The 24,725-nt window shown below is 43.9% G+C and overlaps 2 protein-coding genes across 2 annotated transcripts; both read left to right on the top strand.

The window, feature by feature from the left end:
* The first annotated feature begins 505 nt into the window (after nt 1-505).
* On the top strand, nt 506-2,520 carry thtpa (thiamine triphosphatase). The gene is made up of 3 exons (XM_080019961.1): nt 506-738; nt 1,361-1,873; nt 2,029-2,520. The coding sequence occupies exons 1-3, from the start codon at nt 513-515 to the stop codon at nt 2,133-2,135; spliced, it is 846 nt and encodes a 281-aa protein (XP_079876087.1). The 5' UTR covers nt 506-512; the 3' UTR covers nt 2,136-2,520.
* A 1,441-nt stretch (nt 2,521-3,961) lies between these two features.
* On the top strand, nt 3,962-22,938 carry dcaf11 (ddb1 and cul4 associated factor 11). Its single transcript, XM_080019864.1, has 15 exons — nt 3,962-4,183; nt 6,523-6,721; nt 7,419-7,546; nt 8,272-8,390; nt 10,122-10,186; nt 10,449-10,549; nt 13,952-14,098; nt 14,266-14,320; nt 15,076-15,144; nt 15,367-15,424; nt 16,328-16,513; nt 17,946-18,099; nt 19,305-19,457; nt 19,623-19,729; nt 20,843-22,938. Exons 2-15 carry the CDS (start codon nt 6,537-6,539, stop codon nt 20,918-20,920), a joined length of 1,605 nt encoding a protein of 534 aa, XP_079875990.1. The 5' UTR covers nt 3,962-4,183; nt 6,523-6,536; the 3' UTR covers nt 20,921-22,938.
* Nucleotides 22,939-24,725: the final 1,787 nt, after the last annotated feature.

The following is a 24,725-nucleotide window of genomic DNA, read 5'->3' as shown; positions in this document are numbered from 1 at the left end:
ATATATATATGTGTATTTATTTCCCCTATATATGTATTTTTTTCCTTCTAATTGGAACACATGGTGGAGTCGGTACAATAAGGAACGTCGCAGATCCAAATAACTATTTATTCCTCGGTCATACTTAATGGATAATATTGCAATCAAATTGTTGGTGCGGCACATGCGAACAATTAGTCGTGAGTATCGAAAAAAAAACAAAAAAAAAAAACCCCAAACTGGGAAGTGGATTAAAACGCAGTGTCTGCGCGCCGCTCTGCGCTCACCGGGACGGGAAGTGATGTTCGCGAACACTCCGATAGGTGTCCCCGACAGCGCCTGTGCAAAAAAGAAACCTCGCTGACGTGTGGGGTCCGCCTGTAATCCAATCCACCGTCTATTTATTTATTTATTTATATATATTTATTTATTACTTTTATTTTATTTTTATTTTTTCCCTGCCCGTGCATTTGGCTCTTTAGTGCGTGATCTCCAAGGTGCAGTGGGTGCAGCTTGAATATGACGAGGCTGCAATGACGCGGCGCTGTGTCGGAATGCCTGAACGTAACGAGCGGGAGCAGCTGTCCACGCGTGGAGGCGATCGAACGGAGCGGAACGAGGTGGACGCGAGTGTTCCTCGTGAGCGGCGTCGAATACAATGCCGTGCGATGTCGCAACTGTCCCCCCCGATGGCTGTGGAGGTGGAGAGGAAGTTTGTGTGTGACGCTGATATTCAGAGAACATTGCAGGGGATCGGAGGTGCGTTGGGGTGTCTTGTCAGATACAGCGTTGGGATTAGAGCCGTCAATCGCCCTGTCGCGGTGGTTGGAGTGGATCGCAGTGCCTTTGTCAGGCTCGTGAAGATTCCACAGTCAGTCACTTCCAGCCAAATTGGAGTTTCAACCGGAACGTCACGCCGGGTTGAAGTTCCACGTTCTGAAGTTCCACATTCATTGTGACACACCATAAACATACGAATTCGGTACTTTTCCACCAGGTGGATGGGTGAAAAACCATTTATAGTGGTACGCAATTAAGAAAAAAAAAAAAAGAAAAGACTTGAGAATTCAGTTCGCAATCGCAATTATTTGTTTGGCTATTAATCATGGACTAAAATGTAATGATTGTGACTGTCCCAGTTAAGGTTGATGTTGATAACAGTGATCACGTTTACGTTTGACTGAACATGTCTTTCAGCCGCTGCTCTTAATCAAGCTGGGCACGTCGGTCGCCTGATCAAAACTCTAGATCTACGTTATCATTTTATGTGAATATAGATGGTAAAGAGAAACCCCACAAATGGCTCTACTAACACTTGTGCTTCTCCCCCCCCCTCTCTCTCTCTCTCTCTCCCTCCCTCCCATCCTCTCCTTCAACCAAGCCGTGTGCATTGGTCAGCGGCAGTTTCATGACCGGTACTTCGACACCCCTGACTTCGACCTTACCCTGAAGGACGTATGGCTGCGGCAACGTGAAGGGTGCTGGGAGCTCAAGTGTCCCACAAACGCCTGCGGGGCAGAGGAGACCGGTGGAGGGACGCCAAAGGGGGCGTCGCTGTGTACACGTTACAAGGAGATAACGGATCTGTTTGAAATTAAAGTCAAAGTGCGAGAAGCTGCCCCACGGGTGAGCTGTCGGGGCCAAGGGGCGCCTGGAGCCCCCCAGGGCAGCCCCTCGGAGGGCGACGGCTCCTGGTTGAGGGAGCTGAATCTGGTGTGCTTTGCAGAATTTACCACAGTGCGGTGCTCATTCTCTTTGGCGGAGGAGGGGGTGCAGATTGATCTAGATCAGGCCGACTTTGGTTACAGCGTCGGGGAAATAGAAGTCCTCATACCCGAGGGGGAGGACATGGGATCGGCCGTTGAGAAGATTGAGAAAACTGCTCGAAAGCTGAGTGAGTTTTGTGAATCCGGGGGCCTCTGTGTCTGCGTTGCGTTTGATGTCGCGAGCATAATTAACATAGGTTCAACAGACTATTCTCATTTGTACCACTACAGTCCTGACAATACAATCACTAATTTTGTTTTATGTTTATTAATTTCTTTACAGATCTGACTGGGAATCAGCCTGTCCAAGGAAAAATGACTGTTTACCTCAAACTACATTGCCCAGACCACTATGCCAAACTACTAAAGGCACATGTTATTAACGAATGAAAGCTGAAAAGGTTTTCAACAATGCGTCGTCTTTTTTTTTTTTTCAAAGAATTGTAAACTAGACAAACATTGCCTAAATATGCGGTTGTGAGGAGGTTGGTGTGTGTGTGTGTGTGTGTGTGTGTGTGTGTGTGTGTGTGTGTGTGTGTGTGTGTGTGTGTGTGTGTGTGTGTGTGTGTGTGTGTGTGTGTGTGTGTGTGTGTGTGTGTGTGTGTGCATTTATATACAGGAATGGGCAAAAAAATATATCAAAATGTATTGTGATGCAAAATACAACATATCCCGAAAGTAGAATACATACACATTATTACATTTCACTGCATATATGTATGAAAGTATGTATATGTATGTACAATAAAATGTTCTGGGGAGCATTAATCATTGATTCAAACGCCTTCACTTATTTGACCTGTTCTTCCACCAGCACACTTTGTTTAACTGGTCACTGAGAAATTAAGCCCTTAATCAGTTGTATAAGGTGGTGGAATAGGTTGGCTTTAAAGGCAAGTTGTGTGAGGCACCTTATAAATATGACCTGTGCCTAAACTCTCCTCTTGCTTACAAGTCTGGGCAAATGACTAATTACAGGTGGAATTCGGAGGATAGGTGGGAAAGGTATTTTCATAATTTTGGAAACGCTAAAGTAGAGTTGATGCAAATTACATGGACTCTATTTTTTTGTGCTACACGATAAAATACATATTACAAAATATTCTGAATTTGAAATCTCAAATATACGTATCATAAATGCTGTCCATCCTGTTTATAACCCTGTGAGCAAACCGATGAAGTAACTGCATTCAAATTATGCAGCTGCAGAGGTGAGTCATGCTCCATTAATGGTGGTATGTGTGAGCTATTTCCGAAGTCTGACAATCAGCACTTTGACTAGCTCAATTAAGACTCTTATGAAAGAATCTTATTCTGAAAATAAATTATAATGACAGCAGTCATCTATTTTGCTAATATATTGTATTTCATATAAGAGTTAAAGTGCAAATCCCTAAGGGTTTTTGTGTTGGGTGGATTACAATACAAGTCCCAGAATTATATTCAGAACAGCAATGGGGATTTTATTTTTCAACATCCAGGTTTACCGTCAGTCATATTTTCTTGAAAGTATGTCTTCTTCTGTTGATTAATTTTTTTTTTAATCATGGGGGGGGGGGGGTTTAATTCTGGTCACTTGAGTTGTTGGGGATATATATTCCATATCAACGGTTCACTGACCACAACTAGCTACACTGCTGAGCCGCCACCTCCAGTACAATGGAAACATAAACAGTCGGGGGAGAGGAGAAATAACATCATGCAACTACATCAAACGGCTGTTTCTTATAAAGTGCAAGCTAAATAAAGTGTCAAACATGGGATTTCTCGACTAAATAATACTACGGATTACCACTTTAATGTGACGGTAATTTGATGATGCGTTTTAAGTGCGCGCGTCAATGTGAAATCGAGCGCGATTGTTGACACATATTGTTGATTGGGGTTTGTTATTGTTCTAAAAAAAGGAAAAAAAAAAATAAAAAAAAAAAATCGACAATTTTACAAATTCCATAACTTTCACATCCCATTCTCCTTTCGATGTCGAGGCCGTGCTGTTGACGGGGGTCCCGCTGGGAACAGCGCAACCACGCACCCATCGCTCTGAACGGGGTGCCGTTCGGCGGCGGTGTCGAGGCAAGGGGCCGCGGGCGCCTTGAGACGCGACGTCCAGCCGTCTCAGCAAAACGCGCGCTCCGCGCCGCGCGGCCGTGCGGGATCCGCGCGCGGTAAGCGAACGCTCGCGGCGGGCCCCGCGGGTCACGTGACCGCGGGAGGCTCGCGCAGGGCTCGCTCGGTTTGTAAACAACATGGCCGCCCGCCGACGCGCTAAGCTGCGAGCCGCTCGACGCTGAGGATGTGCGGGACGACCTTCGGGTTCGCGTGCGGATAACGACGTGTCAGTCCGGGTGCCGTGATCGCCGTGGGCACATCCGACGTCCACGCCGCGCCGACGCCGCGCCTGACCCCACGGGCTGTCAAAGGGGAGCGTCCGCACGGTAATGCTAGCTGAGAAGTTTCGCTAAAACGACGCCTCCGGTCGCTGGTCTGGCGAACAAACCACGCGTGTAGACCACACGACCCCGGTGCCAGTTGGTTGCGGTTGTTTTTATGTAATTTTCTTGTAAAAAAAGAAGAAAAAAGAAAAAAAAAAAAATAATAATAAAAAAAATAAAAAGCCGAGAGACACCTCCCGGTTTATCTGAATAGTCGAGCAAGTGTGGACATTTCCTTTAGGTTTTTACTTTCTAGTCTCTACTGTTTTTAGGGCTGATCTTCCAGTTTCTACTGTTCGGTGGTTGCTCTTCTAGTTGCTGGTTGGGGCTGATCTTCCAGTTTCTACTGTTCGGTGGTTGCTCTTCTAGTTGCTGGTTGGGGCTGATCTCCTGGCTTCTACTGTTATGGAGCTGATCTAGTTTCTACTAATCTAGAGCAGATCATCTCATCTCAACTGTTCTAGGGTTGGTCGTCTAGATTCTATTCTTCTAATGTTAATCTTCTAGTTACTGGTTGGGGCTGATCTCCTGGCTTCAAGTGTTATGGGGCTGATCTGGTTTCTACTGGACTAGAGCTGACCATCAAATTTCAACTGTTCTAGGGTTGGTCGTCTAGATTCTATTCTTCTAATGTTAATCTTCTAGTTACTGGTTGGGGCTGATCTCCTGGCTTCTAGTGTTATGGGGCTGATCTGGTTTCTACTGGACTAGAGCTGACCATCAAATTTCAACTGTTCTGGGGTTGGTCGTCTAGATTCTATTCTTCTAATGTTAATCTTCTAGTTACTGGTTGGGGCTGATCTCCTGGCTTCAAGTGTTATGGGGCTGATCTGGTTTCTACTGGACTAGAGCTGACCATCAAATTTCAACTGTTCTAGGGTTGGTCGTCTAGATTCTATTCTTCTAATGTTAATCTTCTAGTTACTGGTTGGGGCTGATCTCCCGGCTTCTAGTGTTATGGGGCCGATCTGGTTTCTACTGGACTCGAGCTGATCATCTAATTTCAACTGTTCTAGGGCTGATCTTCTAGTTACTGTTTGGGGCTGATCTTCTGGTTTCTGCTGTTATGGGGCCGATCTGGTTTCTACTGGACTAGAGCCGACCATCAAATTTCAACTGTTCTAGGGTTGGTCTTCTAGATTCTATTCTTCTAATGTTTATCTTCTAGTTGCTATTTGGGGCTGATCTTCTGGCTTCCACTGTTGGGCTGATCTAGTTTCTACTATTCTAGCTGTTCTAGCGCTGATCTTCTAGGTTCTACTGTCTAGGGCTGATCTAGAGGTAATCCAGAGTTTCCGTGAGAAAAAAATTGGTGCCGGTCACCCTGTCCTGGAAGAATTCCATATCTGGCACAAATGGGAGAGATTCCAGTCAAATATTATTTGTATTTATTAAGCTTAAAAACAATTGATAGGTAGGCTATATAAAGAATGAAATCCTGAAGGCATGTAGATTTATATTTTTTTATTGAATATTTAAAATAAAATCAGAAAATCCCGTCAGTTAACTATGTTTAAAAAAATAAATATTACAAATTACTTGAAATCAAATAATTTCTGTTTGTGAACAATAAGTAACAAGTACAGCTGCTGTTTTAGGTAACATTTCATTTAAATAAAATTTTGGTGTAATCAAAAACAACATAAATATGGAAAGCAGGTCTACATAAATAATAAAGATTGTGGGGTTGTCCGTCTTCGTCGTGACGTCTCGTCGACATAACATAATGGATATTTACCGTCTGCTTAGGGTCAGAACTTAAATATCCAAAAAAACGGCAAACTCTCTCCGCTCCATCTGTTTACAAGCTCAACCAGTGGGGGGGGCTTATTTGTATATCAACAAATGTGATTAGTTGGGGGTGAAAGGTCAGCTTTAGATCGTCCAAACTGATTGACTTTCCATTGCAACTTGCCGAATGCGGAAATGAACAGATCGCCCAGCACTTATTCAAATTGTGCTCAGAGGGAATTATCTTCACCGGACATTTTGATCAGAAAGATTTGAATATGTCGGACTTGAACAGATTTTCCCGGTCAAAAACCGGTAATTACCCGGGGAATGGAAACTCTGAGCCGATCATCTAATTTCAGTTGTTCTGACTGGCTTATCTCCTAGATTGTACTGTTTTAGGGCTCATCTCCTAGGTTCTACTGTTCTAGGGCTCATTTCCTAGATTCTACTGTTCTAGGGCTCATCTTCTAGTTTCTCTTCTTCTGTCTTGGTCTTTTCTGAGGTGAAGCCAACCTTCTGGCACTCTCACTACATGCTTTCTCAAAGTTAATTCAGTTCATGAAGTTAAGCAACTATGTATTCTTTCCTTTGCTGTTACTTCCTGTTAGGCCTTCTTCAGTCTATGGGCTCCCAGTCCAGTTCTGGGATGTCTGGTGGAAGGAGCTCCTCCAGTGGTAACCCAGCAGACCAGTCAGAACCATCAGAAAACAACCAGGACGGCAGCGGAGGCCACAGAACGGCCGACAGGGAGTCCACATCAGAGGAGGACGTCGACTTAGCCGAAGTACTGGCTTACCTACTAAGGAGGTGAGTTGGAGAGAAACTCACCATTTCTCACCAAATCCTCCCTCGAAATCGATGGCCCCACTGTACTACGTTTGTAAACCGGGCGCTATATTTGACCCAATGTCTTTTAGCATTGGGAAAAGTGCCATATAAATAACATTTATTATTAGTATTATTAATATTGAACTATGGATAGGGAGGGAGGGACTAGGGCTGATATTCGCCTTGTTGACCGCCATCGGCCTATTGGCAAATAAGATGACATGCACCAATGGCAGTGACCGATATTTATCCAGTGTTTCCCACACATAGACTACACTTTACTTTGCCGGGCCGCCCAGGTATATTAACGGTCACCAAAGTATATTTGGCGATCCATTTTAGCATTACATTTTTTTTTTTATCCGTCTGAGAGAACGATGCCATCCGTGATCGATAAACTAGTGGACTTGTTCTCTGGTATTAGGTTAGAAGACGCGGACACGGCTCTCTGGTTCAGGTGGAAAGTGCTCCAAGCAGGAAGCGATGCAGCGTTCACAGGAACTCTGAAAACTGTAACTCTTGTCGGAAGTGATGGCGCGTTCATGGAAACTCGGAAAACATTGATATCGGCTCTGGGCGAAATAGTTATTTTACGTATCGGAATCGGGCCACAATTACACAATCGGTGTGAATCCCTATATTAAACAGATTATTTAATGTAACGTTCTCCATGCAGGGGCCAGGTGAGGCTGGTCCATGGAAGCGGGGCCACAGGGCTACAGCTGGTCCAGTCATATTCAGATTCTGATGAGGACAGCGATGGAGCCTGGGAGGGACGACTGGGAGACCGCTATAATCCCCCCGGTATTGTAACCGCAGCGTTTTTCTTCTCTATCGAATGATTGGAACGGTCACACAAACTATTGTGTCGCTCTTATGGAAACTACTTTTGGTAAACAAAATAAATAGCACTTGTAGATGTTGCAGATAAATGTAGTGGAGTAAAACGTACATTGAAATGTACCACAAAATTATACTTAATTATACAGCCATCAGTCACTGTAATATTTTTTTGACAACTAATTCATTTTATCACCAAAAACTAATATTTTCAAGCTGTAAGTGAAATTTGGTAAAGTCTGACCATTTCTTCAGACTTGTTCTGTCTCTGTCTCAACCAAGTGACGACAGATGGAGTCTATCGAGGGAGTGGGCTATTTTTTTATAGAAAAATCTTCCACCTTAAAACTTGTGTTTTTGACTGGTCGCTATGTTCACTTCGACACTGGAATCGTTGGCACTGGCTTGTAGTCTAGCGCTGGTCAGAATCGGCTTTGTCTATCACTAATGCATGACATTCAATTAGTAAACATGCTGCCCCATTTTCCCTTTGGGGGAAAACAGTATGTCAGATTGTTCGGAGCAGATTTTAATGGGAAATGTAACCTTGGCACAAATGGCAGGTTGAATTATCCGACATCAGCAGGCTTGCGAGTGGTTAACATTTAATGATAAAACAAATAACTAATTAATGTTTACAATCAGATGAATTATGGGGTCCGTTGTCTCCTTTAAATTTTTTTTCCCAGTGGACACCCGGCCCGACACGCAGGAGTTGGATCAGAGTGAGATAAGGACGCAGATCATGCTGGCCACCGCCTCCAGCAGCCGGAAGAACAGACAAAGTTTCACGCACATGCTCACAGAGGTAAGACGAACGGAAATTATTTGAGTTCAAGTAGTAATAGTTGTAATATTTATTTATTTTTAAAATAGCGGTAACTGACTGGACTTATTTTCTTTTGAATATTCAATAAAAAATATTGCAAATCGACATGCCTTCAGGATTTCATTCCTTATGTAGCCTGCCTATCAATAGTTTTTACGCTCAATAAACACAGATAATATTTGACCGGAATCTCCCCGATTTGTCTGGGATGCCGAAATCTTCCAGGACATGGGACCGGCACCAATTATTTCTAACGGGAACTCTGTGCAGTAGATAGACTGTAGGATGTGGCGTGCCGTCCGCTGTGCGTTTCTCCACACAAAACCAATTAAAACGGTGTGTTTTTATTGTAGATGTATTCATTTTATTTATGTATTTTATTTTATTTTCCGACGTTTACTGTGCATAAAACAAAAATTGCCTGGTGCAGTGTCCGTGTCCCCCACAAGCTTGGAGCAGGACAAAGGAAAGTCTGAACGAGCTTAAAGGAACAGAACTAACTGAATTAGGCCTTGTGGATCTAATATATGTGAAGATTCAGCGACTGGATTGCTTTTTTCTCCCCTCAAATTTGTTCATAAACAGACTTTGGTGGACTGACATAATTGAAAGTCTAAGGACTTAATGCGATGGAACCCGGAAGTGAAGCTCAAACCCCATCGACCCCCAGACCTAGGAGCCTAGCAGCTTGTTTACATTTAAAGCGGTACACTCGGAAACAGCCCGTCGAGAACAGGATGGTTATAGAGGCATGTTAGAATGGCTAGAATACATAATCTGAGTGGTATTTTCAGCAAAAAAACAACAACTCAAAAACATGTTTTGGGGGCCTCAGAGACCTGTGTTAAGTTGTTGAAAAGGAGCATAATAGTTCCTTATAAATCATATGATGAATTGACCAAAATCTCATACTAGCATTCTATTTAGTATGCTTAGGTAGTATCTGAGTGTTTTAGAATGACCATTACCATAGTATGTATAAAATTGTAAGAAGTCCAAAAGTACCTGGGCGACATACTACATCTGGGAAAATATTGTTGTATTCAAACACTGCACTATAGGCTGCCAAGTGTATCCCACAATGCATTGTAAGGGCAAGATTCGGGTGAAAGTTAATCTTTTGCGGGTGCAAATTTTCTCTTTTGCGGGTGCAAAGAGAAAATTCAAACGATGAGCTTTTGTGACATTGGAAATGGAACTCCTTCCACTGAAGCCTCCTCGAATCAAAATGTGAATCCAAATGATCCACATGCAGGATATCGCGTTGATCATTTTTTCATAATAAATCATAATTCATAATAAAAAACGATACAAAAGACCTCATTTAAGACCAATTTAAAATAACTTAACTGAATATGGTGTAAATGTGGAACAAAAGTAATGCAATAGAGTGCTACAGTTATTTATTATTATTATTCATAATAAAACTCCCTCAAAATTGAAATCACGTGGGTATTAAACATCTATTTATTAATTTCAGTATTCTGTAACTCCACTAAAACACTAAAAGAAGTTGGCAGCGTCCACGACCGCTCACAAAGCCTAGTTTGTTAATGAATTCCAGCTGAATGTTTTAACCAGTCGTTTTTGTAAGGGGACGGACGTGTTCTTTTTAAGTTCATTTCTCCTGAAGTTTCGTGCATGGTAGCGGTCGTATCGTGGCAGAAGCGTGACTCGGGGCCCTTTTGACATCTCCCTCGTCTGCCGCAGCGGGAACAAGGCCGGTGTCGAGGATCCAGTTTCTCTCACGGGGAGTGCAGTCGCATCCGCTCGCAGTGAGTATTGACGACGACGACGGCGTCCAACTTTTCCTCCCAAACGTCTGCGAGACGTCGCGCCAAAAGAAGTTATGCGCAACGTTGATCCCAGTCAAATAAATCAGGTTTTAAGAGTAAACATTCTGATCCTCGGGAAATATCTTTGCGTGACTCTTTTTTTATTTTTAATTTTTATTTTTTTTAGTTAAAGCGACAATTAAGTCTGAGTGTGTTACAGTTGCCAAAACAGCTTATCGCTTTAACATTTGTGTTTCTTCAGCTTCCTGCCAAACTATGTTTCCCACAAGGACACGTACATGCAGAAAGCTTTCTGTGGAGTGTACAGCCAAGATGGCAACATGTTTCTCTCTGCCTGCCAAGGTAAGCAGCCGCTGCTTTCAAGACCACAAACCCGGATGTTAAAAAAACGGGAAATTAGGAATGTGCATCAGGTCAACATATTAAATTAGTTTAGATGTACCGGACTGTTAATAGTATTTCGTTCCTTTTACATGTTAGGCTAAAAGTACATATGTCACTTTTTTGTTATTAAATGGAAATGGTGCAGCTTCCTTGATTTATTCGTACGCATATATGTCCCAAATGATCTATTATACACAGGGTTCTAACCAGGTGCTTGAACGACTTAAACATATGTATTTTTTTTCAGCACTGACGGCTATGCCATTGTTCCGCTATCGAGTCTCGATTAGTAAAGAAAAACACTTGTCTCTCAATAAGTAACTTTTATTTGAATTTTAATATTGAAAATTATAAAAAAAAATGTATATATATATATAACAACAGTTAAGAGGTTTAGCAAAACTAGACTTTAGAATAATAAACAATAAGTACTTATTATTGCAAGTTACTCACCAAAATTAGCGCAGTAAAACGGATGCTGTTTTTGCCAGAGGGGAGCGAGCGCTGGTGGTCAAAGGCAAATTATTACCTGCAGCTCCGATAGGAACAATTTTTCTCCAAACAAAGCAAGTATTTTACTCGGTTTCCTGCTGCCGCTCTGCTGTAGAGCAGATGGCAGATCGCTCCTGAAAAAAATCCCGCCAGTGTTCTCACAGCCCGGTGGCAAATACCCCGGCACGGTCCGCGAGCCAGCGGTTGGGAACCTCTGCACTAGAGGACATTCCGTCGGTGTTGGTCGTCTTTTTCCCACTTTCATCGCCACATCTTTGGAATAACTGGATGTTGTGGTCAAATGCGCACGCTCCCTTGTACACACAGTGAACTTATATTAAACTTTATTGGGGTTTTTTTTGTTTGTTTTTTGCAAAATTCTGATTCTTTTCGAATTTTGTTCCTGCAGCCCTAGTGCCAGGTTTTTTCATTTTAATTTTATCCGCTAGGAAAAATCCGAGCATTGAAACAGTGTAAGTGCAGTTTACCGTGCTCTGAAACTGGAGGGGAGAGGGGGAGGTGGGGGAGGCTCTCGTCCTCTCCGCTCAGATCTGTCGAGTAACCACTTGTGATCGGATCTCACTTCCCTGCTCTTGCAAAATTTGATATCATAGAGAAAGATTTTGATTTATTTTGTTTTCTTAGTTTCTTACTAAAATAAAAAAACGTAACCCTAACTCTGGACTGGACGTGAGTTTTTTTTTAGGTTTTTTTGTTTTTTGTTTTTTTTTCTTTTTAATTTCTCCTCCAGGCACTGTGCCTGTGTTTTTATTTTAGATCTATTTATTTTTGGTTGTTTTCTTAATGTATGAAACAAAATGTTTAAACACAACTGAGTTAAGGAACTGTCCCGTTCCAAAAAAAGCCTGTGCGTCCCCACTGTCGGGGCGGTGGGGACGCACATCTCCCCCGTGTCCTTCCCTTGCTATGGGACTGAATTTAGTAAAAAACTGATGTTTTGTGTATATACATTACTTGTAAATAATAAATCCTGCACTTCTGGAATGGGGATACTGCATTTTCCATATTACATTATGTTCTACTTCGCCCAAGCCTAATACCAATCAGCCACAACATTAAAACCACTGACAGGTGAAGTGAATAACATTCATCATCTCCTTCCAGTGGCACCTGTCAAGGGCTGGGATATATTAGGCAGCAAGAACAGTCAGTTCTTGAAGTTGATGTGTTGGAAGCAGGAAAAATGGGCAAGCGTAAGGATCTGAGTGACTTTAACAAGGACCAAATTGTGATTTCTAGACGACTGGGTCAGAGCATCTCAAACAGCAGGTCTTGTGGGGTGTTCCTGGTATGCAGTGGTTAGTACCTACCAAAAGTGGTCCAAGGAAGGACAACCGGTGAGCCGGCGTCCAAGGCTCACGCTCGTTTGGCCACAGGAGAGCTACTGTAGCACAAATTGCTGAAATAGTTAATGCTGGCTATGATAGAAAGGTGTCAGAACACACAGCGCATCACAGTTTGCGGCATATGGGCTGCGCAGACCGGTCAGAGTGTCCATGTTGACCGGTGTCCACGGCCGAAAGCACCTACAATGGACACGTGAGTGTCAGAACTGGAGCACGCAGCAATGGAAGGAGGAGGCCTGGTTTGATGAATCACGTTTTCTTCTACACGTGGATGGTCGGGGTTAGGGTCCGATCCGATGGAGCATCATGTGCTGGAACAACAAGCCCGATCCATGGGGGCCCCACCTCACAACTTCCAGGACTTTAAGGATCTGCTGCGAACGTCTTGGTGCCAGATACCACAAGACACCTTCAGAGGTCTTGTGGAGTCCTTGCCTTGACGGGTCAGAGCTGTTTTAGCGGCACAAGGGGGAGCTACACAGTATTGGTGGTTTTAATATTGTGGCTGATTGGAGTATATAATAGGTATGCCAATATAAATAATAAGACAATGAGATTAAGATTGTATTCTATTTTTATTAATAAAGATCACTTAAAATTGATTATATTTGTCTTGCGTGAAGTCCTTGAAAATGGATCAATGGTGCTTAAAAAAGGTACTTGAAAGCCCTTGAATTTCGTTTTGTAACACCAGAATGAACATTTGCGATGTGAAAATAATATTGGCTGTAAAATAACTTGTTGGCTTTAATAATTTGGCTTGTAAAAACCCTGTTTATCCGAACCGCCTTTATCTCTCCCTGTCGCTTACTGGTCAACTGAACCACATGTTTTTACCCGTCCTTCAACCCTGCTCGGGAATAAGTGGATGAAGAAAAAGGAACACATTTTGATATTCTTATGATGACATTATGACAAATGTACTCTATAACCTCTAATATAACCTCGGAGTATATGGCAGGCCATATATACAGCCTTTTTTGACCCGTGCCCCTGTATGAAGGGCCTAAAATTGGAGAGTGTGACAAATGTCTTCCTTTTTTTAAATTATTTTGGAGCCTGCGCCACTAATTGTGTGTGTTAAAATCCGCATTTAGGCCTCTAAGAAACGGATTGACACTCAAGGTGCAGATATTCCACATTGCATATTGGGAAATTGTTTCATGTGAATTTGGGTATTGCATAGACTACTTTTATTACATGGTAGAGCATGGAGGACACTCCAAATGGATAATATGGAAATAATAATCACATCTATTAGACATATCAATTAAATATTACAATATCAGTCTTGGCAATGTCCTGTGACCCCAAATGCATATTAAGTGGCCCCACAAAGGGTCGCAACCCCAAGATTGGGAATCTTCAGGTTTTTTGGCCCGAAGCCAAGATAATCGAGCTGTCATATGACCTCCAGTATCCCAAACAAACGTATCAAGATTCATCAAAGTTTTTTGATTCGGTGGAACGCTGCAAATGCTCTCCTTTTGCCCCGGTGTAGACCAGAACATCCGGCTATACGACACCACCAGGGGGCGCTTCAACCTGCGGAGGACGGTGAAGGCCCGTGACGTGGGCTGGAGCGTGCTGGACGTCTGCTTCACCCCGGACTCACAGAACATCCTCTACTCCAGCTGGTCCGCCTACAGTAAGACACGGGATGAGGCGCAGCGCCGGGCCGGTGGTCTGGGTAGCCACAGAATTAAGAGTGGTGTGGTGTTTTCATGTTTACCTGTCCCTCTCTCTCTCTCTCTCTCTCTCTCCCCCTTCCTCCTTCCTCCCCTCCCCCCGTATCCGCCCGCATCCGCCCGCCAGTTCATGCGTGCAGTGTCGACGGAGACAGTGAAACCCACACCGCCCTGGACCTCAAGTTAGTGTTTCCCCTCATGCTACCTTAGATTCTACAAGTGTCTGACACACCATTCTCCTCAAAGATATTCCCTGTTTTTTTGGGGTTTTTTTGTTTTTTTTTGATGATGGTGGTGTCTAATACTTCGGTCCAAAATCTCCCGTTGGTGTTCAATGGAGTTTGAGATCTGGTGACTGCCATGGCCATAGCGTATGATTCGCGTCGTTTTCATTCTCGTCAAAGCGTTCAGTGACCCCCCCGTGTTCTGTGGAGCCTGGAAGAGAATTTGTCACCGTCTGTATACAGTATGTACTGTGTATGTAGGGGCGCCCCGGTGGCTCACCGGCTAGAGTGCACCACTTTCAAGGCTGAGTCCTTACCGCAGCGGCCCAGGCTCGATACCCGCACAAGGCCCTTTGCTGCATGTCGTCCCCTCGCTCTGTCCCCTGCCTTCCCCGCACGGTCACTATCGAATAAAGCATGAAAATGCCAAAGAAAAAAGTACCTTCCGTAGTAATTGAAAAGCTTATATGTACTTGTACTTGCTACTCACTTATATGTACTTGTATTTGTTGAAGAAAAAAAAAAAGAAACCTGACAAAACCGATCTGTTTCATCATAGTTATGGCAAAGAAAATCCCCCCCAAAAGTGATTTTGTAATGTTAATTTCAAAATGAAATGATTTATTTAAAAGTAAAGTGTGTGTGTGTGTGTGTGTGTGTGTGTCTGTGTCTGTGTGTGTGTGTGTGTGTGTGTGTGCGCGCGCGCTGTGTAGTCCAGATGAGCGGAGGTTCTGTGTGTTCTCACTCGCCGCATCAACAGATGGCAAAGAGATCCTGGGGGGGTGAGTACAATCAGCCTTCTCCTTCAACGCCGCGAAAGCAGTTTCAAAATGCGTGTGCCGATTCCTGCGGTTGGGTCCTTTTCCTTATGGGGCAACTTTTTAAAGACTTTCTCTTGAATACTGTGTAAGATTATTGTTTGATTCAAAGTAACACGAGGAATTCAGTTATATTTTTATGAGCATAGCGGTCGCATTTACTTGTACTGTCTTCTTGTTTCTCAGCGCCAACGATGGCTGTCTCTATGTATTTGACCGAGAGCAGAACAAAAGAACGCTTAAGGTTGGTGCGCTGCCTTGCCTCTATTTATATCAATAATAATAATAATAACAATGATAATAATAATAATCATAATAATAATATTAAGCATTTTTTGTTGTTGTTTTTGTTGATATTGCTTGAATTTTGTCCTCCGACATTTAAGTACTGGAATAACTTGAAAATAGCCCCTTTGTGCTTGAAGTGTTTGAAAAGTCCCTGGGAAAAAAAACACGATCATTGAAAACCTGTGATATTCCCCCTGGGTTTGTTATTCGCATTCATAAATCGTATCGTAATAAAAATGTTCCAGAGTCGCTTTTACGACGATTATGCCAGGGAAATGTAAATGTAATCCAGCATGGTTGGAAATAGACACTTAATAATAGATACAGTAATATAATGCAAATAAATGACAATGAGACAAAGATTATATTTTAATTAATAAAGATCACATGGATTATATGTCCTTGGAAAAAAAAGTACTTGAAAGTCCTTGATTACAATTTTTTAACCCTGCGTCTGAATTAATAAACAATTAATAAAGATCACATTTGATTGTGTTTGTCCTTGAAAATGGGGGAAAAAAAAAAGTGTTTGAAAGAAAAAAGTACTTGAAAGTCCTTGATTACAGTTTTTTGAACCCTGCGTCCGTGTGTGTGTTTTGCGACTCAACCGCCCTCACACTCCACAGGGCGGGTCAGACCAGACCTCCGCCATCTGTTCTAGCACCGTCTCTCTTTCACACCTCTAGCCTCCGCCTTCTTCGGTTTGTCTCTGTGCTCCACTTTCCACCTCATTTTGGTCCTATATATGCCTCAAAAAGTGGATGGGTTTCATGTCGTGTGTGTTATCGTGTGAGTGTGTGTTTTTGGTTAAACCCTGCGCTCTGCCCCTCCGTCCTCTCGCCCCCTCCCCGCGCTGCAGATCGACGCCCACGAGGACGACGTCAACGCGGTGGCGTTCGCCGACTGCTCCTCGCAGCTGCTCTTCTCCGGCAGCGACGACGCGCTGTGCAAGGTGTGGGACAGACGGACGCTGCGCGAGGACCGGCCGCAGCCCGTGGGACAGCTGGCCGGCCACCGGGACGGAGTCACCTTCATCCACAGCAAGGTGGGGAGGAGGGGGAGCAGAAAGCTTATTAAAAAAAAAAAAAAAACCCCGGTTAAGCCACGTGAGGTGGGGGGTGGTCTTATAGCACGGTGGAGGTGCGGTCCCGGAGAGCCGCGCGGCCGATCGCCGTCCCCCGAAACCTTTTTTTTAAGAAATAGAAACGCACAACACCATGCGGCCATAAGCCGGACTTCACCATAACCTCAACAACAATGCAAGTAAAAGATTAAATCGTTTTTTTGGGGGTTTTTTTTGGTTTGTTTATCTTTTCGTCAGGCCACCACGCCACAGTTCCTGATGTGCCGCGGTTAAGTCGTCGGTTAAAAATGTTCTGGCCGTCTCTGTCGTAGCCTTTCCAGTTCGGTGGCACAGGAAATACCTTTTTCCACCACTGCAACCGTCTCTGGAGCCATCGAATGAGTTAGGGAATCGGAACTTAGCGTTCACGGACTATTAGGCCGAGAACCTTCCGAAACGGGAACCGTAGCAGTCCCTAAAAGAGTACTCGGTTGCTTTCCCGCCGCGCCTCGGAACTGTGGGTATTATGAGTAGGTAACGCCAAATTTATTGGCTGTTATGGTTCGACACTTCATTTTGGCACTTCCTCTCTAGTCCGTTTGTCTCTGTGTTTTGGATTCTGGCGACAAGCACCACCTCGCTTCCAGGAACTTTGGAAGTGGAACCAATTTTTTCAGAGTTCCTCCTTTGGAAAAAAGGGCCCCGAGTTCCCTAAATACTGGGAACTCGGTTCCCGCGGTGGAAACCCTTATCTGTCACAGGGGTATCTCAGGCTCCAGGTTTCCTAACTGTGACTGTAGCTGGTTTATCTGGCCTTGTTTTCCACGTCACATCCTTGGCTGTATCAGAGAAATGTATATAATATACTGTATCAAATGACTGTAATCCTACTGAGATATGTCATTAGATCTGGTAGGGAAGGCCATTTTTATTTTTTTTTGGTTTTGTTTTAAAATTCACTAGAGCACCATGGGTGTTTTTTATTTTATTTTATTTTAATTTATTTTTTTGCACGAAGGAGGTCTATGCCAGGCTCTCGCTTTTTAATACATATATTAATAATAAGTATAAGAGATTATACTTATATTATATCATATATACTGCTTATATCACGGCCACTTGCCGAGGATTAGGATTTTATTTTGTTCTCAAAATGTATCTGGTTCTCTTTATTCAAACTTTATTCCGAAACTTGCAACTATGTCCAGTATCTGGAAATACGTGCAAGTTTCACGATCGCCTGAGCTCCTTGACAACCTGTGAACGGAGCAGGCCGACCTGAGCCCCCACCTTCTAGACTCTGCGGGTACCCTGCAAACATCACTAACCAAACACCGCCGCTCCCGTCTCGCGCGCCGGGTTGATTCCATTGTCCTCAAATCTGGTCTCCCCATCTGTGGCGAATCCACGACAGGGCGACGCGCGCTACCTGATCAGCAACTCGAAGGACCAGTCCATCAAGCTGTGGGACGTGAGGAAGTTCTCGCCGAAGGAGGGGCTGGCCGCCTCGCGCCTGGCCGTCACGCAGCAGAACTGGGACTACCGCTGGCAGCAGGTCCCCCAAAGAGGTGAGGGGGAGGGGGAGAGAGGGAGGGGGAGGTGGAGGGAGAGAGAGAGAGAGAGAGAGAGAGAGATCTAACGGGAGACGCTCCCTCACGTAACTGGAGTGCGGGCATCCTCCTGTAAAAGCCTTTACCAAGCAGTAACTTGTTTTCTTCATGCTCCCAAAGTGGATGATGAGTCAGTGTGTACCATCATAGCACACTAGTGAGAGGTTGCCAGGTATGGTGTGAAAATGTTTCATCTTCCACTTAAAAAAAAAAATATATATATATAGGAAGTTCGCCTTTGGGTCAAAATTGCAAGGCTGTAATAATTCATCGAATTCATTCCATTGTAAAAAAAAAATAATAATTATAAATAAGAAAAAAAAAAAAGGTTTGTTGTGGCAGAAACATATTTTTTTGTCCTACTCAATGTACACAATTACAAAAGAAATAAAAGGAAAGGTTTAGGGAATCAGATCGAAGAGAGAGACCTGACTTTGACATTAGGGAGGAATTGACGTTCATGAAAACTTAGCAATTTGCAGTACCAGGTCATGGCAGGTTGAGGGCAGGCGTGGGGAGAATAGGGAGAATTTAATAGCGTCTTGGGTGTGGACGTCAGAATGCATACGCGAGATTGTCATGATGCAGCCGTAATCTTTTTTTTGTACGGTATTGATTCATATCTGACATTGTGTTACTTTTGTATACCGATTAAATACCGATACATACAATACTCATGTTAACCGATGACACAGATAAGGGAATCTCTTAAAGCTGGTTCCACCTGCTTCCTTCCGCCACCAGCGATCTCAAACGAGGGATGGCAGGTAGTGGCAGGTGGTAGGTTCAGTAGTTAGTTTGGAAAAGCAACCTCAAGTCATATCATTTTCCGGCAAATTGCTGGTGCGGTTGTGAATGGAAGTATGTGGGAACGGGAACAGTAACGTTGCCCGGTTACTTCTAAAAAGGTAAAGTTTCATTAAGGAGGATTTAGATGTATTTTCAAGACAACACGGACAATTAATACTATTTTATAATTATAGGACCCAGAATCGTGATTGTGGCGCCGCCCCTCGCGTTGCAATGACAGTTCACTGCATATCTGTGTGACCGCATGTGCATGTATGTGACAAATAAACCTCTTGAATCTTGGATCAACGGTGAAAAGCGTCCAAGCGTTAATCGTCGCCGTCCCCATGTTTGCCTTTGCCGCCCCATCCCAGCCCTGAAGCGGCACAAGCTGACGGGCGACACCTCGGTGATGACGTACCGCGGCCACGGCGTCCTGCACACGCTCATCCGCTGCCGCTTCTCGCCGGAGTTCACCACCGGCCAGAGGTTCATCTACTCCGGCTGCTCCACCGGCAAAATAATCAGTGAGTCCGGGCGTTCGAACGCGCGCCCGGTTATCTGTCGTCGCGCCGCGGGTCTTTAAGCCGCTTTGAGCGCATTCAAATCCGTGATTACGGTTTCTTCGAACGTTGCCATCGTTTCCATGGCGAAAGAAGGTAATGTTCGCACGCCGCCGTCTCTCCCTCCAGTTTACGATGTGCTCACGGGCGGCGTGGTGGCCCGGCTGTGCCGTCATGACGCCTGCGTGAGGGACGTGAGCTGGCACCCGTACCAGGACAACATCGTCAGCAGCTCGGTGAGTAGCGCTCTGGCCAAAACATGAAAACCAAACACGATCAACTATCTCAAGAGCAAAGTTGTTGAAGGGCTTCGTACGAGAGAGACACATTGAAAAAAGAAAAAAAAACTAGGGCTGTACAGATGCAGAGTTCCAGAGTTCTGTTTTACCGAACAGTATAGACTTAGACCTTTGAATTGATGGTCATTAGTACATAATAATTGATGTAGTGAATTTTCCTCTTTCAGACGCACATAATGCTTCTACACATCAAAAAGCAGAATCTCACGTGGCTTTTTCATTAATATCTGTGGTGTTGTGAAACGGCTCGTAGGATCTGATTTTTGTATTGAGGATTTTCTCCGATACAGATGCTATTTATTTGTTTATCTAGAGCCTGGTATCGGACCAATATCTGGTTCCAGAAACCTAAACAAATGATGCGCAGCTTATGGAGCTAGTTCCGTCAGACAACTGGACAGTGCCACATGCTGCCTATGGGCCGGCATATTTAAGCAGCCAGTCCCTCCTGCGCTGCCTGCTTTGTTGCCTGCTTTCTTGCTGTGCTGCTGAGCTCCCTCCACCTCCCCTGCATCCACCTGCTGGGCTCTACTCTGCTGTCCAGTGGGGGGATTCAAGCTCACCACTCCTCGTTATTTGTAGCTCATTAAATATGCCTACGATTGCTGTACATCTCACCAGGAGGGAGTCCCTGCGCCAACCTCAAACAATGCTGAATAAATACTATGATTTATTTCTTTTAAGAAGAATAAAGAATTTTTAAGAATTAATAAAGAGTTGAATAAAATAAAATAAAAAATAAATACAGTTTTCAAGTAAATCTAAGAGTTGTCTGACAGAAAGACAGCAATGACAATTTATACCCTATAAAACCGCAACAAAACCCTGTGTAACCCTGACAAAAATGTATCCTGTCCATAGTATCGTGTTTTGTATTTATTTGACAATTTTATTTTAACTTCACTTTTTATTCTATTTAATTTTATCATTTATTTCGTTATTTATTTAAAAACTTTTTTTATTTTATTTCATTACTTTATTTATTTATTATTAGTTGATTCCAATCCATTCTCTGCCTGCCTCCTTCTCGCTGTCTATCTCGACCCCCAGTGGGACGGGGCGGTGCGCCTGTGGGAGCACCGGCAGACTCACCCGCTGGACGAGGAGCGAGACAGGGAGCGGGACTGACGGACGCTGGGTACCCCCCCCCCCCTCCGCCTCCCCCTCCAAACCCCCCCCCCCCCCCCCCCCTCCGACGAAACTGGAAGAGGAGTTGCGGAACGCGAAGGAGCCCGAGAGAGGACAGCGAGAGACTATCCAGCTCCACGTCGGAGGGAGAGAGGCGTCGACGGCGGCGGCGTCAGGTAGAGGGCCAGCCGGATGGGAGGGGAGACCGTTAGCTCACCGGAGGTTTCCACATGTTTTCAATTCAGTGCTAGGTAAGAGCTTATGATTAAGGCGTGATTGTGAAGTGTTTGATTTGGGGGGAAGAAAAAAACGAAACGTTATAACGTCGCTCATGTACGCTGCCGATAAGGCCTATTTGACTTTTTTTTTCCCCCACACACCCGTGCAAGAAACAGGCCAAAGCCGTGGAATTTGGCGGGGAAACGCTCAGCCTGTATTTAAGCAGCTATTCTTTACGCTTTGCATACTTCCAGACAGTCCTTCTGGCACTTCGCTATAAATTAAATGTTAAGATATTCTTGGGAGTTGAGAGGAATGTTCGATGAATATGCCAATTACTCTGTTGAAATCATGTATAATATGTTAAATGGTAAAAAAAAAAGTTACCAGGGAGTGTATTCACAAAATAAATCTTGGGTGCTCATTTTTGGGAGAAGTGGAAAACATGTGGAACGGGAGAACTGAATTGGCAATCCCGACGACGCATTCCAGCCTGACAACGAGCCTCCAAATGTTGCTTAACATAAAGCCATGTTTCATTTCAAAATATTTGAATGTGTGTTTTCATGTGTTGAGGTCAAACCTTGGCCAAGGGATTGTGTGTGTGTGTGTGTGTGTGTGTGTGCGTGCGTACACATTAATCCGTCTATGGCATTTGAAGATGTTTTTCAAATCAATGCCTAAAAATGATTGACCGTTGTTTTACAGTTATATTAAAAAGCAAAATGACTGTCATGTACCTACGCTTACTGTTACATCTCTATGCAAAGGTCAAGGCATCAAGTGTGACTTTGTGGTCAGTCGGTCCCAAACAGCTCGTTTAAAGTTAGTATTTGAAGGTCGGGCTGAAAGTCGCCATCTAAGTAGAATTTGTCTGGATTGCGCTGCCTTTCCCCCCCAGGGTGTCACCCGGCTTTGAACTGAGCGTCCACCTCCGGTATTTCTTTTGCATCGTTTTTGAACTATTTACGTCGTCATATGTCATGTTTTTCCTACGGCCCTCCCTCCTGCACTACGATGATTCAACAACAGCAACATCTATGTGGAGTAAATCCTCCACCTCAGAATCACTATCTTCACCCCTCTCCACGATGGATGCTAGTTAGTTGTACGGTGTTGGGGGAGAATCTGCTCTGTTTATCACTGGTTGCCATGGCGACGGCGTTCCGAACGTTTGGGGGGGTTCAGCCGTAGCCTCGGTTTCCAGTTTTGGAGGGAACCCGGGCAGGATTTGGAATCGGCTGGGGGCGGCCTTTAAAGCCATAGATAGACGGCGACAACTCACAAGCCACGTCGGACATTGTAATGTCAGGAATGTAATAAGTGCTCTAAAATTAGACCTGGATCCCAGCGCCCGTTGGCCCGGCTTCCCTTTCAGAGCCCCGCACGAGATCACTCACGTCCCCAGCTGTACACCCGAATCAACCAGAGGGAGGCGGTTGGAGAAGTAGCGACTCGGCTCCGGCAGTCGCTACTTCAGTTAAAGCGAATCAGTTCACCTCCTCGGGCAACGCCGCTTTGTTTGGCCCACGACGGGGAAGGCTACGGATTGCCGTCGCTGGTGAAAGGCAAAACACGCTCTTTTGACCTGAAGGCCGCGCTGAACGCGGCCTTCAGGTCGCGCTGTGGCCTGTGCCATGTCACCCGCTGATCGTGTGTGTCGGTTTCACCGTGTGGTAGTCAAAGTGTTTGTCCATTTCACTCCATCAATAAAAAAAAATAAAAATACATGAGGTCAACATGTAAATATTGACAAGGAATTTATTGGAATTCGTTGAAATAAAGTTTGTTTTTTTCAATTGTTTTCTTTTAATAAAAAAAAAAACCAATCTATTACAGCGCCGCGGCCAACAGTGAATGCATTTGCCATGACGCGAGACTTGCGTCTGGTCCGTTGTCCGGCGTCATGAGCGTGCGCCCGTGTGTTTCCGCCTCGCGTGTAAAAGTGGGGATCTTTAAGTAGTAGACGTGGGCGCGCCCACGACCCCCGCCCAGGGCTTCTCTGAAGAAAATCAAAACATTAAATATAAAGTAGGGACGTGCTGTTTTGTTTTTCATTTTGTAATTTTAAATCGTAAATTACATGTATTTTGAGGAAAGTTTCACATACTCCTAATAAAACGATGTCCAAGAGTTTTTCTATACGAGTGGAAACTCATGTAGAAAAACAATTCGACACTAAATTGGTTTGAATGACATTAAAACCGAAAGACTATTTTTTGTTTTTGAACAAATATTTGGTGACGCGATTCTACGATTGTAATAAGTCTGCGTGCTTATTTTATTATTATTTATTCCCGATTTGTATTAAACGATAAAGATGACGAGGCTATAACATGACGACGAGGTACGACTTTTCTTGGCTGGTGTCAGAGAACAGCAGAATGACTGTAGTAAACATTCACAATCATTTAAAAGTTTTTTTTACATGAATGAAAACGATATTCTTCTTGAGGTAACGCACTTGTTCAAAAGCCTCTGAGATGTCACACACTCACATCTCTACTTAAATAAAAATATTATATATTATTGTCTGATAGTAACCGATATTTCCTAATTTTTTTTCTGCTCTGTTTTGATATTCCCCTCTGGTCATATCAAATGATTAGATTTTAAGTAAGAAAATAACTATAATATTCAAATGAAATGTTTTTTGACGATCGTAATTCAATCACATTGTTAAAACATTTTAATATGAATATTTCAATGATGATAAAATTAAAAAATGTTTCAGTTAAACTAGGGGGCTAACGAGCTAGCATTAGCTTTGGCGCGTGCGTGTGTGTGTGTGTGTGTGTGTGTGTGTGTGTGTGTGTGTGTGTACCTGCACGTGTTCGTGCATGGGCTGGGCCCATAATAATAAATATAGCAGCATCACACAGGGTTCAGGTTAGTCGTGTTAGACAAGAAATAGTTTTCCGAATTCCCCCAATACACCCCATCGCTTTGTATCGACACCAGTTCGAAATATTCAAGTTCCCAGGGAACGTAGCATCAGTTCGTGCTGTCGCTCGTCTTTACGTCAGTATTACTGCTAAAATGAGTTACAATTTCCCGGGTTTCCGAACCAGCAACCACTACACACCAATGGAGTCCACACCGCACACCTGGCTGGATGCGAAAGCCCCCCCGAGACGCAAACTGCACATATATAACAAATTGGATGATGATGTCACAAATATATATATATATATATATATATATATATATATATATATATATAATATAAGGATAAAAAAATATATATATATATACACAATAATAGCAATATCAACAGGGCTCCAGCTCTGCGGGCTGCACGCAGTCTTGTCCCGCGGTCCGCAAACCAAGTGTTCACACGTAACTGCAATGTGAGGTGACCACTGGTAGGTGGCGATGCCTGATTAGAAACACTTTGTTCTACACTTGAGACTTGGAACCGCACCCTTGGATGGAAACACATCCCCCGCCACACTTCCCGTCCCGCAATGCACTGCTCCTGAACACTGTATATAACAAAACCCCGACGCCGAAGCGCAAACACACAACCGCCATTGACAATGTTACTAATCTCATACGATAAGCCGCATGGTTCAAAGGGGAACCG

Source organism: Zeus faber, assembly GCF_960531495.2.
Source record: "Zeus faber genome assembly, chromosome: 19".
Classification (NCBI taxonomy): Eukaryota; Metazoa; Chordata; class Actinopteri; order Zeiformes; family Zeidae; genus Zeus; species Zeus faber.
The sequence above is the reverse complement of the archived record's forward strand: the minus strand, read 5'-3'. Positions and strand labels throughout refer to the sequence as shown.

Excerpts from the sequence above, each read along its gene's own strand:
- thtpa (XM_080019961.1), top strand. The coding sequence starts at position 513 with ATGACGCGGCGCTGTGTCGGAATGCCTGAACGTAACGAGCGGGAGCAG. Across the intron at positions 739-1,360 it reads AACATTGCAGGGGATCGGAG|CCGTGTGCATTGGTCAGCGG; the intron begins GTGCGTTGGGGT and ends CCTTCAACCAAG. Across the intron at positions 1,874-2,028 it reads GAAAACTGCTCGAAAGCTGA|ATCTGACTGGGAATCAGCCT; the intron begins GTGAGTTTTGTG and ends ATTTCTTTACAG.
- dcaf11 (XM_080019864.1), top strand. The coding sequence starts at position 6,537 with ATGGGCTCCCAGTCCAGTTCTGGGATGTCTGGTGGAAGGAGCTCCTCC. Across the intron at positions 8,391-10,121 it reads TCACGCACATGCTCACAGAG|CGGGAACAAGGCCGGTGTCG; the intron begins GTAAGACGAACG and ends CGTCTGCCGCAG. Across the intron at positions 16,514-17,945 it reads TCACCTTCATCCACAGCAAG|GGCGACGCGCGCTACCTGAT; the intron begins GTGGGGAGGAGG and ends AATCCACGACAG.